Raw genomic sequence first — 16,552 nt, 5'->3', positions numbered from 1 at the left:
GTTGAAGAAATCTCCTCCTTGTATAAAAACTGTTAATTGTATAAATGTTTTCTATTTATAATAACATCTTCTATTTTCATACACAACAAAAACATAAAAAGTCGATAATGTATTCTAATGAAAAACAAGCCAATACCCTTATTTGTTTTAACAAAAATTTATTGCTCGGACAAGGTTGAATATTGCTGTACTCCATTGATCCCAGTTGTACTGGATTTACAAATAATCCTTTCAATTCAAAACAAAGGGACATCATGAAATTATTTCATTTGCAAAAGGCATAGAGATCAGTGACGGTTCAAGATTTTTCCTACATGATCAAACACATGCATATATGTATAGCAAGTAACAACACAATCTTTACAATAGAAGAGAGATCTTTTTTGGAGCCGTTATATTTGACTATATGAGCATTAGAGGGGCGGCATCCACCATTGAAGTGGCTCCACGTGGCTATGTTATTTGTCACAAGATGATGAGTCATACAAAGAGATCATATATACATGCATATATATATATATATATGAATTTCCTTTTTTTTTTCTGGAGCAAAGATGGGGACTAAGTGGTGGTCATCCTCATCTAAAAACATAGCAGCCATATATACATTTACTTGGCTAATAAATCTCCTTTTGGCCAGCTCTTCTTCGTTCTAATCATATACTTAAAGTGTGGCATAATTACTTGTGGGGATGACTGGGGTCCAATTGCCGCGCACCATTGCTACAGTAAGTTCTACAACTTGCAAACTTGATAAGCAACGCACCTTTAACAAAGAGATGAAAATTGTTCCCCATTAATTCTTAGATTCTTTCTTTTTTTTTTTTTTGCCTTTTGAATTCTTCCCGTATTCCTTTATTAAAAAAATTCTGGTTTGTCATGTTGTTAACATTGTGAGGGAGATTTTTTTTTTTTTTTTTTGGTTAAAAAGGCAAGAGGCTTAGTCAATTAACAAGAGCAACTTAATCATGGCCGCCACCGAGAGAAATAGAATCTAGATCCTCTGTCTAATTTTAGTGTTCTAATTATCGTGTAACTAATCAAATTATATCATGTCATTTAAGAATTTGATAATTTAGAATTAATTTTTCATTTTTTAATATTTGAATTCGTTAAGTGAGGTAGTATAAAATAGTTAGTTAAATACCATTTAAAACATCAAAATTGGACATTAATTTAAATCCAGACGGGTAATGTGTCTAGGTTTTAATGATGTGTACTCTATATCAAACAGACCACCAAAAAAAAAAAACTCTACGTTCCTAATTTTAACGTTGAAGTAAAGAGAGGACTTCCAATCGGTTGTCTCTTATCATACAGATAACTTTAATGCATGATGATTGTATAAAAATGTAGATATTATTCGCCCCTAAATGATGAAATTCCACGGTCTTTTGACAGAACGATGAAGACGAAACTATCAATATGAAAATTGCAAATTAAACCAGATATATATGTATATATATTTGTTTGAAAGGAAGGTATGTATTGCAACCAAATACTAATTCTGCTCGGGAGCTTTAAATATATGAGACCAGATAAGAGTGTGTAATATCGGCTGTACATATATATATATATATATATATATATATGGAAATTTTGTGGTAGGGTGCAAAAGAGAGTAGTTTACTGTGATCAATCACGGAGTCGGAAGTTCTTAACTAGAGATGAATGAAACAATAAATTTTAACTAATTTATAAAATTTACATAAATGTAGTGTAGTTTTATATTCGAGTTTAAGTTTAAAATATGAGAATACTTAAAAGTCAAAACATGGGGTATAATTAGAATTTTTAAAAGAGTTAAATGTAAACATTGCAATTAAAATATTTCAGGAGGTAAAAATATAAGGAGTCTTTGGACCCAAAATAGCTACGTCCTACTGTAATGTCCATTTGATTATAACGTGATCATTATATGATTGGACGTGAATAGACACAGTTCGTTAATAAAAGCTGCGCACATATAATAACAATCTATTGGAGCAACTAATATGAAGTAGTTTGCCGTTAAGATCTGGCCAGGTGGGGAAAAGTAACTAGAAGTGCTTTAAGATCCGTTGATTTCACCGATTCGAATTCTAAATTCAAACTGGTAGAATCAAGTTTAGAATTCAAATTTTTCAACGATATAAGTCACCGATTTGAGTTTAAAATTTGAGTTTTTCACCGATTTAAGTTTAGAATTTGAGTTTGTTATAGTAAAAAACTCTTATAAACAGTCACATTTAACTTTTTTACTACAGTCTCACATAAAATCACAACTAAACTCGAATTAAAAATTCAAATTAATAAACTAAACGGGTCTTCAATCTACTGGTAATTAACTTGTGCAAGCCCTCAAAATTGACAAGTACTCTTTTGCGTTTGAACATTTCTATTCATTTTATAGAGTTAAGATCCCGTTATTCACCTAAAATATATATCATTAAATAAGTAGATAGAACCAAATTTAATAGGATCCATCTTTTTATAAATATGAGAATTTATCCTCAGGGAATTGAATACCATTTTGTTATTATTATTTTTGTTTTGCTTTGACAAGGCTGGACATAGACTAGGCCGGTAAACGTATATGAATTATTGAGGGCCATGGCTAAAACCATGCAATATTGTCTCATACATCATAAATGTACAGTAGATTTTATTAAAAAGTCACTTGATCGGTCAGTGGCTAAGAACCACCTAGGTAGACATATATAGCTAGAAACTTTTTTTTTTTTTTTTTTTTTTTTGGGATAATTGAGTTAGAAACAATAATGTAGGTCCTTATCGATGGTCTACAGCTCTAGGCAGATGTTAAACATTTTGGATAGAGACATTTAATACTGTTTAAACACTTATCTTTAAACAAATTCCCCATCTAATAAGTTAATGGATGTCGCATATATGTCCTATTATCTTTATATATAAGGTTTTAAACGAGGAAATAAATTTCACACAGGATTTATAACATGTTGAAGCATCACTATCAATTTAGTTCACAACTGCACATTCTTCAAGTTATTGCACTTAGTGGGCAAGGCTTGAAGGTATAGGGCAACGTCCTTGACCATACCACTTCTCATACAAAGTCTTTATTACCACGTGAACTGAAGCATAGGATTGGTTATTTGTCAAAGCTAATTAAATTCTCGAAAGACATATACGTAACAGTATTAAATCTCCGTTCTCCATTCTGATATCATATTAATTTATTACGTCTGGTATATATTTATGAAATTATTTAATTAATGTATATGTTCACTATATATTCATATGTATGCGAATGTTATGATTATTATTAAACAGAAAACATTCCTCAAAGCACGGGTCATTGTTCTCATTAAGACTACAAGGACAATGATGGACACCTAATGATATTGCCATACGTACTCAGAATTAATGCGAATTATTGCATTGTGCATTATCAAGAAGGGTCTAAGCCCATAAACAGTAACTATCACGTAGTTAGCTGTTGTTTTACACAATGTCTATATTTATGTATATCTTACAACAAAGAAAAGCTATGATACAACAGTAAGTCGAACATATATATATATATATATACATATATACATACATGTATGTATAGATATACCACCAATGCATTGTCAATGAGCAGTGCTAAATGCTACCCACTATCTATCTCTTTATATTTCTACAGACAAAAAAGGCATTTAAAGTCAGAATATGAATCAAACTTGAACTGACTTTACATCTTAATGTTCTTAAATGGACCACACATATAATACACTCGGCAAAAACTAGTTAGGCATGACCAGAATCTCATCCTTTCTTGAGCTTTATAACCAATTATATCGTAAAATATGAGTGGAAGAAAAAGGATAGCTTGAAAACGCGCTTCTTTAATCTAGCACTCTAATGACGCGTGGTAAAACACACAAATGCAACTTTTTAACAATGTGGCTAATGAATTTGTCCTGATGTATTTTTGCACTCTGAAAAGGAAAATATCCCATCGATAACTCCTATCAAGTAAAAATTCGACAAATGTTGTTGGTGGGAGACTGGGAGTAATCTTTGGATCTTATATGAAGGGAAATAAGAAAGGAAAAAAAAAAAAAAGTTTTCAAAAAGGGTAATGATATGACTTATGAGGCGCTACATTGTAATATAGTTTCAACATATTTGTCATGACATAATTGGGTGAATGTCCATCAAAAGATGTTGGAAACTGAGCTCCCTATCACTTTGAATTTTGTTGGCTTTTCATGATGATGCTGCCGATGCTTGCATGAGCTTTGTGTACAAAATAGTTCCCGTTAACAGATGGTAGCACTGAAGCTATGGAAGCAGACTTTTTTCTTTTCTTTTTTTTTTCACCTGCCTCTATCTCCTTCGGCCATTAGGGCAACTCCGGGGCCACCAAGAAAAGGAAAAGTCTAAACTAGACTCCTTTCGTCTATTCATTCGGCGTCCCTCACCTGCCACAAGACCCCACTCCCACATTGGGCGGTCCTGTTCTTGTAGTTATAGACTCTCGAATTCTAAAATGATAAAAAGAGGAGTCTTAAGGTCCGTTTAGTTTACTAATTCGAGTTAAGATGTGATTTTATGTGAAAATTTTTTACTGTAGCAAAAAATTAGATGTGACTGTTTCTGAGAATTTTTTACTGTAGCAAAACTCAAATTTTAAACTCGAATCGGTGAAATAAACGAGACTTTAACAAAGACAGTTTTAACACTACATCGTGGTAGCTATGGAGGTAGGCTTATTCTTATGGCTTCAAAAGAGGTAATAATTTTCACTAGCCAAATTCTAAGGTCTACAAACTACACTGGATGGATATGTGGTATGGCATTTTTGTTTCTTAATTAACTATAGGTTAACATGTAAGATTATATATGTAATACTGCATTTTATCTCTGTAAGTCTCAGAGTTATATGAAAATATATAATTGGTTGAAAAAGTACTGTACATGATAAACACTAATGGTAAAAGATAATATTGCTCTTATTAGTGAGTTACCAACTAATTTAAATATCGAAAATGCTGCTAAAATAATGCATGATGCCTTCCCTGTAACTACGATAATTCAACTAATTTGGTCACATGAGCTGTATCCGATAATTTGCTGACTCATAAACAAAGACTCGCTGATAAATGTTGCGCAGCAAGCCCATATTTGCCTAATTTGGGCCATTACATGTTGAGCGTTACCGCCAAATATTGTGTTCACAAATATTGCCTTGCCAAGCAATGATCTGTTTATTCGTGCTACTGAGCTCATAGATGTTTTATCAATCAAAAAGCTCATAGATTGTTTTGCATTAAAAGCATGCTACTAATCTTATTTTCTCCCTTAAAAAAAGAGATCAATGATATCTTCACACCTGCAATTTAAAGGCCACTTTAATAATCTATTAAGATCACAAGTGAAACAGAAAGAAATTTAAACCGTGCTTTTATCAACTAATCGTGGGTCTTCAAAATCACCTCATCTTCAAAAGTCATCTTTCATAGGTAGATGAAATGCATAATTTAGCTTCGTTGCAGATAGATGACGAGAATTCATCTCTGGGTTCTAGTTGAGAGAATTTTGTTATCTCTCGCTGCTACGTCCCCACCACCAATGGTAGCATGCATATTGCTAATGCTTAAAAACAAAATGACGAGTTCTAATTTAGTGGTTGCCCTAATGCTCCATACAAATCATGACCCAGAAAAAGGAAACTCTAAAAATTAAAGAAACCAATCAAAGAAAAGAAGTTCCTTTGGTTTTAGATCGATACATCACTCGAATGGCCCCTAAACAACGCAGCATAACACGACAAAAGGAAAACAAATAAAGTCTGTTCCTCTATTGTGTAATAATGATGTTTTAGTTAAAAATTTAAAAGCCGTCGATATGTCCGAGTGGTTAAGGAGACAGACTCGAAATCTGTTGGGCTTTGCCTGCGCAGGTTCGAATCCTGCTGTCGACGAACTCTCTTTTTTTTTTTTTTTTTTTTCACATAAAAACATTGAAATTCTCTGGAAGGGCAAAATCGTCATCACAAAAAGATCCTAAAGTCCACCGCTCAGCTAAAATTTCTGGAGTCTCTCCACCGTCCGATCATTTTTGGAACGCTTTATTCTTCATTTTTTGTTTTTCATTTTCGGAGTTTTTCTCATCTCACTTTATCCATGGCCACCACTCTTCCCCCACACCCAGCACCCTTCCTCAAAACCCCTCTCCCAATACCCAAACCAAACACCACCACCGCCATTACAAGTAGCTACGCTCCTATACGGTGCGGTCCCCGGGACAACCGCGGACCTCTCGTCAAAGGCCGAATCTTGAGCATCGAGGCTATCCAAGCCGTCCAAGCCCTCAAACGGGCCCACCGATCCGACCCCTCCACCCTCCCCACCGTCGCCTCCAAGACTCTCTCCCGCCTCATCAAATCCGACCTCCTGGCCGCCCTGAAGGAGCTCCTACGCCAGGACCATTGTGCCCTCGCTCTCCATGTCTTCTCCGCTGTCCGATCGGAGTACCGTCCCGACCTGTCTCTCTACGCTGATATGGTCATCGCCCTTGAGAAGAATGGGATGGCGGAGGATATCGACCGTCTCATCTTTGATTTAGAGATGGAGGGGTGTGGGGCCGTGGGAGATGATAATAAGGGGCTGATAAGGTTGGTGAGAGCGGTGATTGCCGCAGAGAGGAGGGAATCAACGGTCAGGATTTATGGGATGTTGAAGATGGGTGTATTGGGGTCCAGTGGTTTTGAAGCGGATGATCATACGGTTGGGGCTTTGAGTAAGGGGCTCAGAAGGCTTGGTGAGGCGGCTTTGGCTGATGAGGTAGATAGGGAATTTGGAAGGTCTCAAAAGGGTAGTTTGGAGAAAGTCTCAGTATAATTAACAATTTACATGAGAAAAGAAAATGTAAAACTATTATTAATTTATGATATAGATATTAAATTCCATTAATTTTTACATTTTTTTTTATGTGTTGCGTTTTTATTAACGGAATACAGTTGTTTTTTTTTTTTTTTGGAAATACACTAAATAGTATATTTACTTATAGCACAGTTTTTAAAGAATGATAAATTATATAGCATATTTATAATTTTAAATATCAGACAAAATATTCTTTGACATATTTACCCTTTCTTTTAGGGTTTCTTTTTTTTTTTCCCCCCGACACTCAAAGCTCTCAGCCACCCTCTCTCTCTCTCTCGTTGCTATCTCCGGGATCGCGACTCCGATCTCCGGGAAGTCGCTCCATTTTCGGCGAAGAAAACGACTTCGACGTCTTCTTCTCCCTCCTCTGAATCGCGCTGATCGAGATCCGGGAACGAGGACGACACGCGAGTCTCCGATGATCACGAAGTCGAGCGATCGTCTTCTTCGGTGCCGTCAAGAGCGACCATCATCAGCCGACCGTCAGCTGATATGCTTTCTCCTTCTTTCCGCCCCAGGTCTCTTTCTTCTTCTTCTCTCTTCTAGAATGGTTCGTCGCCGTCGATTTCTGCAAAATGGCCTCCGAATCCGACAGGTCCGGTGACAGTAGAGGAGATCGCCGCCTCGCGATCGGTGTTTCGGGAAATAGATCCGGCAATACTATTCTCCGCCTTCAAACCAGACCAGATCCGATCAAATCAACCACCAACCTTTTTCTTTTGTTTTTAATTTCTTCGAATTTGTGATTGTGGGTTTGAATTTTTATTTTATTTTGGTGCATATTTATAGTTGGGGTTTTTTTCGTTCAAGTATTCTTTTTCTTTTTTGTTTTTTGTTGCACTGTGGTCTTTTGCTTCAATTTGCCTCGATGGCGGGGTATTAATCTTTTGTTTGTAAAGTGTCGTGGTTAGTGATTTTGTTGGGCATTAATCGTTCAACCAGATTTGTCTTTCAAAGATTTTATGGTTTCTTTAATTTGCATAAACATTTTTAAGAACTCCTCCATTTCCACCATTTGTTATCATAATCTCCAGCTTTGTCTTTGGGCAAAAACCAATTCCAATGGCGCCGTGAGCAAAGGATCCTTCTTCTCCACTTGAAGTTGCGAATAATTTTTGGGGCTCCAATTGTTTTTGGCGTTGTCTGCAAGCGTGTAATTGAGCTTCAATTTTTATTTAGAAAAAATTCAAAACTTTGTTTTGGGTACCAATGTAAACCTCATTACATGTTTTTATGAATTTTGTTTATCATTTATGTGAATTTTGTGTATGAGTAAATACGAGATTTATAGTAAATAGAATACTTATCAGTTACTTAAATTTTTGAATAAATATCATATTTACTGATAAATATGCTATATAATAATCATTTGCGTCGGTGTCTGAATTTTTAAATAAATATAATATTTATAAATAAATATGATATTTATCAGTAAATATAACCTCCACTTAACAACGATATATACTGATAAAATTGATAGTAAATATGATATTTATTTGTAAATACGATATTTACCGCTACATAGAGTGTTAAGTGGTCGCCAGGCCAGATTTTTGGATAAATATGATATTTACTTGATATGGTATTTATTGGTAAATATAGTGTTAAATGGTTGTCAGGTTGGTGGCTGAATTTTTGGATAAATGTGATTTACTAGTAAATACAGTATTTACTGGTAAATACAATGTTAAACGGTTGTCGGAGTTGGTGGCCGAATTTCAAGATATTTACCAGTAAATACAATGTTAAACGGTCGTCAGTGTCAGTGGTCAGATTTTCAAGTAACAATGATATATATACTGATAAATACAATATTCATTGGTAAATACAATGTTAAACAATTGCCAGAGTCAGTGGTTGAATTTTCTGATAAATATGATATTTACTAGTGAATACGATATTTACTGGTAAATATGGTATTTATCGAAAAATACAATGTTAAAGAGTCGTAAGAGTCCGTGCCATAATTTTTGATAAATATGATATTTACTAGTAATTATTAGTAAATACAGTATTTACCTATAAATATAGTATTGAACGGTTGCCGAAGTCGGTGCCTGAATTTTCAGATAAATATAATATTTATTAGTAAATACGGTATTTACCGGTAAATACAGTATTAAACAGTCACCAAAGTTAGTGACTAAATTTTCATGTAAATATGATATTTACAAATAAATACAGTATTTGTTGGTAACTATGGTATTTATCTGTAAATATAGTGTTAAATCGGAGTCGGTGGTCAGCTTTTATGGTAACTATGATATTTATTAGTAAATACAATGTTAAATGGTAAATACGGTATTTATCAGTAAATACAGTATTAAACCGTCGCTGAAAAACAGTCACCGAAAAATGATCATCGGTCTTCAAAAAACAGTAACAAGTTGTCAAAAAATAGTCTCCAGTCACCAGAGCCAGCCACCGGTCCCAACTATAGTGGGTTTTACTATAATCTACCTATGTTAAAAAATATGCTATAATTTATTATTTTTAAAAAAAATAGATATTCAGGAGGAGAAGTGAGTGAAAAAAGAGATTTAGAAGTATTTTTTAAGTTTTTAATAATGTTTAAAATTTAAAATATTAAATGATACTATAATTTACTATTTTAAAAAAATATGTTATAATTTAATAATTACTTTATCAATTATATTATTTCCCTTTTTATTTTTTTTTAAGTAGAATTCAATTTTTTTATGGCTCAGATATTAGTTTTTTTTTCTTCGGGTATGATGCCCGAGAAAGTTATTGTATACTCTTTTTCTTTTTCTTTTTTCATTTTTTATTGGAGCATTATAGTTGTACACATTTTACACGCACATGTTACAAACGAATTGAAAGGGAACACGTTTCATTTTAGATATAAAGTTATTTGATCCAAGAAAGAGAAAGTTATGAAAGAACAATAATGAAGCTTAAAATTTCCGGACTTGTTGACCGCAGATAAATAAATCTGTAAAAGAGGAAGGGGAAAAAAAAAAAGAGCAACTGATTAAGGGATATTACCCAGCTTTTTGACTATAGATAAATTTATGGGCATGATGTATATCATTTTGAAGGTTTTTATGGTCGATTTGTCATGAATTTTGCGTGTTTTATAGAAAAAATTAATAACCATTGAAATAAGTCTTATATTAACGGGATTTTCAAAAAAAGTCTTATGTTAACGGGATATAAGATGCACTGTTTAAGTGCCAACAAATTTTTTTTTTTTTTTTTAAAAGTTGACAAATTCTTTTTCAGTCAGTTGAATAAGATCATTACTCGAGTCCACTCATGGATTGGTGTACCAACTCCTCATTCCTTGGGTCTATAGTGTTTGTGCATGCAGTCAATTTTTCATTTTAAGAAAAAAAAAAAAAAAAACAATTCCCTTGTTGAAGGAATAGCCATCGAAATATAAAATGAGGTTATATCCGGATTCATTTTACTAATTTAAATTTTATTATAATAAAAAAAATTTAAAAATAATCAATTTAATTTTTTTATTATAATAAAAAAATATCATTTAAAATTATATTTTAATTCAAAATTATAATATCATTTTTTAGAACCTGGAGGTTGATAGTAACAATAATAGACCCAGCTGACGGCCGAAAATTACAAGAAGGCCACTACCCCATTATTCCCTGCTGCTGGCGAAAGCTCCCACGCAACACACGCCGCAGAGGCAACACCACGGAGTATAGCAAACCCCCCCATTCCTCTGCCCCAATTCCCAAATTCCAATTCCAAGGCTTTCATTAAAAGAAGAAACTTTATTGAAATTTTAGTCAAACAAACCTCAATACCCCCCCAAAATCACTATTCCAATCATCTTCATCTTCATCATCAAACACATCTTCAATGAGTGGTGGCCAAACTCTTCCGCCTCCAGAACATGCCTGGCTTCACACTTACCACAAATTTCTTCCTCACTTCCAATCCTCCCACCAGGTACTTTCCTTTTTCTTTTTCTTTTTGCATGCTTTTTTTTTCTTTTTTTGGGTTTTGTTTCAAATTTCAAATTTTGGCTTTGTTTCTGATTCGTTTTGATGCTCAGTTATTGTATTTTTGTCCAATTCTCAAGCGGTTATTGTTCCCTAGGTTTCTGTTGGATAGAATTTTCTGGTGAAATTTTGAATTTTGTGTATTAAGAAGTAATAGTTTCTGTCCAATTGTAAATATCTGTTTTCTGGGTATTGATTCCCAGAAAAGACAAATGTAATTGTACGCGAGATTTTACAGGAATCTGTGTGTTGTAAATGGGGTTCTAATTAATGGGATTTCCTGGAATTCTAGAACCCATTTTCTTTCAAAACAAACTTAAATATACAACTTGATATACGAGTCCGTGAATGTTTCATGAAGTGAAGTTCATAAGATTTTTATTGTTCATTCCAAATGCTCTTTTATAATATTTTTCAATTAAAACAAGCTCAAATGTTGTAGGATTCATCTTTGCAGTCTATTATCCCGATTACAATATCAAGAGTAAATCAAGTTGATGCAGCAAGACTAGATATCGAAATGTCGGCTATGTTAAAAGAGCAACTGGTTAAGGTCTTCTCTTTAATGAAGGTACCTTTTTTGGTTTATTGCTAAGTCCATCACACCAATTAGGCGTTAAACTATTAGCTTCAAGCTGTGTTCTTGACATTGTTTAAGACTATTACTTCCTTTTTGTTGGGATTAGCCAGGACTGCTATTTCAATACGAGGCGGAGCTTGATGCTTTCCTTGAGTTTCTCATTTGGAGGTTCTCAATTTGGGTGGATAAGCCTACTCCGGGGATCGCTCTTATGAATTTGAGGTATAGAGATGAACGTGCATCGGAAGCCAGAGGAAAAGGTGAGAGGAAGTTCCAAGTATCCCTTGGTGTTTTATTATTATTATTATTATTTTATTTTTTTAAATAAACATGGTGACATCCAATTTTAGATAATAATTCTGATGTTTCATTTGATCACACTGCTACTTTACTGCTTCTGTAGCCAAATTAATGAACAAGACTATAGAGATGGGCTTTTCGAAAAGTTATACGATTCTTTTCATAACTATGCCGTTTTCTATATAAACTATTATACAGTTAGAACTGGCCTGGAAGGACCTGGTCTTACGGTTGCACAAAAGATTTGGTATTGTGTTGCGACCGTTGGTGGTCAATACATCTGGGCTCGTTTGCAATCTTTCTCTGCTTTTCGTCGATGGGGTGATTCCGAGCAGGTACTTTATTTCTTAGCATTTATGTTGTCTCCTCACGCAGTAAGGGGAGAAGACAAGGAAGATACTGCAGATGGATTTAACTTTGCACAATTGGTTCCTTCTTTCGATTGAGCTTTACACAATTGTTTCCTTCTTCTTTCAGAGGCCATTGGCACGGCGAGCATGGATTTTGATACAACGGATAGAAGGATTTTATAAAGCTGCTTCTTTTGGCAACTTGCTTATATTTCTTTACACGGGAAAGTAAGTAACCGTTCACATTCGAAAGGGGATTATTATTATTATTATTTCTTGGTTGATTAAGATTAACCTACAACAACTCAGTACTTAGTAGGGTGCTATTTTCTCGAAAATACATTTATTATCAGTCAAATATGGAAAAATCTTTAAATGTGAAGTCCTCAGAATAAATAGTGATGATATAATTTCCTTGGACGTATTGAACTCTAAGGATCTTCATCACTTGGGATGCAGGTATAGAAATCTTATTGAAAGAGCATTAAGAGCTAGGCTTGTCTATGGAAGCCCTAACATGAACCGGGCTGTTAGCTTTGAGTATATGAACCGCCAGCTAGTGTGGAACGAATTCTCGGTTAGTTCTCCTTCTTCATTACATTTACACTTCTAAGTTCTAACCCTGGGAGATACTACGAGTCAAGTAATATTCTTGGTTGAGGAATCTTCATTCCGAGATATCAAAAGGTGCTTGATGTTTCAACCTTTGCTAAAAATCTGTGATAATCTCATTTCCCTGTTAGTCATTCGTATAAATATAATTTTTAGGAAGGCTAATTTTACAGTTTTTTATCTTGTTAATTTTAATGATACGTGTATGGTTAAGGGTATCTGAACATAAAGCTTTGAGTTTGTTTCGTTGTGAGGCCATTTCACCTTTTTTTTTTTCTTTTTCTTTTGTGTGTATGAGTGGTGGGGTGGGGTGGCCGTGTCAGCTAGCTGCTTTGTTTTCTTTACCACAATGAATTTGTTTGTTCACTCTTGATTTTTCTATGAGGTGATTTCCACCTGAATGGCTGTGTGATTGCTTGTGGAAGAGTCACTTTTATATACACATAACTACATTACATATACTTTATAGTTCCGCTTTTTCTGTGCTGACTTCTATAATTTGCAAACTCATCTTCTATGGAGACACCTTTTATGGAACTTTTTAGTAAGAGTTCTTTTGTTGGTTGCAGGAAATGTTGTTGTTGCTCCTTCCTCTTCTGAACTCAGCATCTGTCAAAAACTTTCTTCGCCCATTCTCCAAGGACAAATCTTCGGGCTCCGCAGAAGATGACTCTGCTTGCCCTATTTGCCAAGCTAATCCAACCACTCCATTTCTTGCCCTCCCCTGTGAACACAGGTACATGGAAACATAAAAAGGAACATAGAAAAAAAAAAAGGAAAAAAAGGAGGAAATTTTGAACTTATTTTAAGTTAGCTGTTATCGACTGAGCCTTAAAGTGTTAATTTAAACTTTTATTCTGCTTTTTTCCTTTTTCTATCTAAAATTCACTAGCTCAAACTTTTCTCCTATCTGGGGAACTTTTAACTGAGAACAAGCTAAACTTTTCAAATCAATGAGCTGTACCCTGTCAAAATATTAGAATCTGTTGGTATAGAGAAGGGCTGAGGATTTTAGAACACAATAATGTGATTAGAAATGACTTGTTCATTTATATCTCAAAACTTTGGTCTCCTCAGAATATAAACCCAAGTTTAGTTGAGAAGAAAGAAAGCTTAAAAATAGTTTGATTTCCGATGCTGGCAGATACTGTTACTACTGCCTTAGAACACGCTGTGCTGCAGTTCCATCATTCAGATGCTCGAGATGCAACGAGCCAGTAGTCGCCATGCAACGGCATGGCGGGGTCGTCAATCCTGCTCGAAAGTAGTGGCTAATTACCGGATGCAAAAAGGGGATTTGTTGAGAAGCATTTACACAAAGTAGGCATAGCAAAGTAGAAATAATGTTTGAAAAATATCATTATTATTTTTTCTCTTTCCATCAAGCATTACAAGCTTTACCTACAGAAATAATGTTCGAGTTGGTCAATCAGATACCTTGTAAAATCATTCGTTGATGATCTATTGAGCGGAGAGGTTCATTCTTTGTCATCTTCTGAGTAATTTCTATATCCGACTTTTTATCATGTTTTTCTCCTAGGCATATTCTTGTCTGTAGGTAGCCGAGGAAAGGGTTTGACTATATATTCATTTCAGTAAAATAAACAGTGCCTGAAACCTGCCGTCCAAGCATATGTACATCTGTAGTTCGTCTTTTTCTATTTTTGATCCAAGTCTCCGTTTCGTTGACAGGCAAAATATCGTAACCACACGCAGCAAGTTGTATTTATTTATTTATTTTCCTGTAAACTAAAAAATGATATAAAATCAATAGAAGATTTCTTAATGTACAAGGTTCTTTTGAACTGGACTAGATCTGTGGTAAAGAAAAAAAAAAGAAAAAAAGAAAAGAAAAGGGGCAATGTAATTTGTTCTTTTCTGTCCTTTTTTGGACCAATAAAATTGATTCATTTGTTTAAATCGAGTATACTTAAAAATATTAACTGTAATTTGTAATAAAATCTCGATTCAAGTTTGACCTTGAAGATATCCGTACATGATGTGTCTTTCTTTTGTAATTAGAAATAGTCTTTGAATTATGATGTCCCATTAATTACTAATGTTGTCGGACTTATTGTTAATTATATATGGCTGTATTTACACCAACCTACATTTTGTAGGTCAAAGACTCAAGGTATCAGTGCTTGGTATTTTGGTGTTTGAGTGGAAAGTCATGTGATTTAATAAATATCTTCTTAATTAGCTTATAACATGAATAATTCTTTAATCACCCAAAAACAAACTCTAGTATATTTACTGTTCAAATCTTAAATTAGGAATTTTCTTAAATATTTGTCTCTTCTACAAACTTAGGAAGTATTGCCCATATGGGCACCCTTTCAAGTTGCCTCAAAATTGATTGTCGACTCTTGCTAGGATTGTTTTTAATATTCTATATTTTCTTTAATTAGGTCAATGCTCGAAACGGAGCCTGCATGATATATATATATACATCACAAGGGTTAGAGCAATCTACAAAAATATTTGAAGTGTTTATTTAAAGATAAATAGAAGCTTAATAAACTAATCTTACAAAAAAAAAAAAAAAAGAAAAAAAAGTAAACCGGCCATTATAATAGGCGAATTCTTATCATTAAGCACTAGTCTCTCTTGTTAATACAACACCTAATCTTATTATCATATACATAATTGTGATGGAAAATGTAGTTAGCACAAAAGGTTAGTGTTTGAAATTGAGAGACCAATGAATGGGCACTGATGGTTTATTCCAACACATTGCAAGGAAAAATAAACAATGATTTTTCAACTAAATCCACCATCTTTGACTCTTAATGACATACAACAGAGAGTGATTCTTCACAGTTCACACGTGAAAATCGATGGATGAGAAAGGATCTATCATTGTCTAAGTCTAGCAATTATTACTGTTAATCATTTCTTGAAAGCCATTTAGTGCATCATTCAAGAAAGAAAAAAAAAATTATTAACGAGGAAATAATTAATTCTTACAATATTTCTGATGAAATTTTAAACCCAGGATTCCCTCCTGCCCATACATGTGTCAGTGTTGCCACGCTCCTGAGATGGACTTTTTGAAAATTATTCAACTTGTTCTGTTAATGGCAAGCATTCAAAGACACTGGAATGTCTTGATCAATGGGTTACTTATGCCATGTATATATGTATCCACTGGTAATTGTTGTCCGACATTCCGATAATTTACACGGATTAATTTAAGATGATAATGTTTTAACTAACCGAAAATCTACTCATAATTTTTGAGATTGCTCTCAATTTTCCCATTTGATATCTAAATTTCTTCGAGTATACTAAATAATTGCACCTCAACCAAAAACCAAAGAAACTATACACAAATATTTATGGTCTGTTTAGTTCACGCGTTTAACTCAGATTCTGATTCTGAATTCAAATTTTGTGAGAGAGCCCATTAATAGAAACTTTTTTTATTCAAATTTTTTGTGAGAGAAAAGTAATGTAGCAGAATTAGAATCATGAATTTGAACAAACGGTGTATTGTGGTACTATACTAACAAATTACTAGACCTAACCATTGCAAGTACGTAAAAATTTCACCTTAAAAGTGCGTTTGGTTGCAGTGAGGGAATGATAATGGGAATGGAAATAAGAATGGTAATGGAAAGGAAAGATGATGCATTTGTTTGGTTCTACTTTTACAAATGCAATGAAATGGAATATGAATATTTTCATGTTGACAAAATTACCCCTCATGCTAATATAACTAATATCATATATATTAATATAATCATTTAATAACTAATATTATATATATAATTATAAGGATATAATATATAATTATAATTATAGTTATATAATATTTATTAT

At 33.7% G+C, this 16,552-nt stretch overlaps 2 protein-coding genes and 1 non-coding gene across 4 annotated transcripts; all 3 read left to right on the top strand.

The window, feature by feature from the left end:
• Positions 1 to 5,847: 5,847 nt before the first annotated feature.
• TRNAS-CGA lies at positions 5,848 to 5,929 on the top strand. The gene has a single exon. It is a non-coding gene; the product is annotated as a tRNA-Ser (tRNA).
• Positions 5,930 to 5,995: 66 nt separating this feature from the next.
• Positions 5,996 to 7,288, top strand: LOC21408901 (protein THYLAKOID ASSEMBLY 8, chloroplastic). Its single transcript, XM_010099802.2, has 2 exons — positions 5,996 to 6,791; positions 7,110 to 7,288. The coding sequence occupies exons 1-2, from the start codon at positions 6,132 to 6,134 to the stop codon at positions 7,272 to 7,274; spliced, it is 825 nt and encodes a 274-aa protein (XP_010098104.2). The 5' UTR covers positions 5,996 to 6,131; the 3' UTR covers positions 7,275 to 7,288.
• A 3,195-nt stretch (positions 7,289 to 10,483) lies between these two features.
• LOC21408899 (peroxisome biogenesis protein 2) lies at positions 10,484 to 14,299 on the top strand. 2 transcript variants are annotated; one of them, XM_010099800.2, is made up of 8 exons: positions 10,484 to 10,832; positions 11,343 to 11,456; positions 11,572 to 11,725; positions 11,964 to 12,100; positions 12,243 to 12,343; positions 12,575 to 12,692; positions 13,297 to 13,463; positions 13,872 to 14,299. In XM_010099800.2, exons 1-8 carry the CDS (start codon positions 10,743 to 10,745, stop codon positions 13,993 to 13,995), a joined length of 1,005 nt encoding a protein of 334 aa, XP_010098102.1. In that variant the 5' UTR covers positions 10,484 to 10,742; the 3' UTR covers positions 13,996 to 14,299. The 2 variants fall into 2 exon arrangements, with proteins under 2 accessions (XP_010098102.1, XP_024022511.1); XM_024166743.1 differs by having other exon boundaries at positions 11,328 to 11,456.
• Positions 14,300 to 16,552: the final 2,253 nt, after the last annotated feature.

This window comes from Morus notabilis, unplaced genomic scaffold (assembly GCF_000414095.1).
Source record: "Morus notabilis unplaced genomic scaffold, ASM41409v2 Scaffold307, whole genome shotgun sequence".
In the NCBI taxonomy this organism is placed as follows: Eukaryota; Viridiplantae; Streptophyta; class Magnoliopsida; order Rosales; family Moraceae; genus Morus; species Morus notabilis.
The sequence above is the reverse complement of the archived record's forward strand: the minus strand, read 5'-3'. Positions and strand labels throughout refer to the sequence as shown.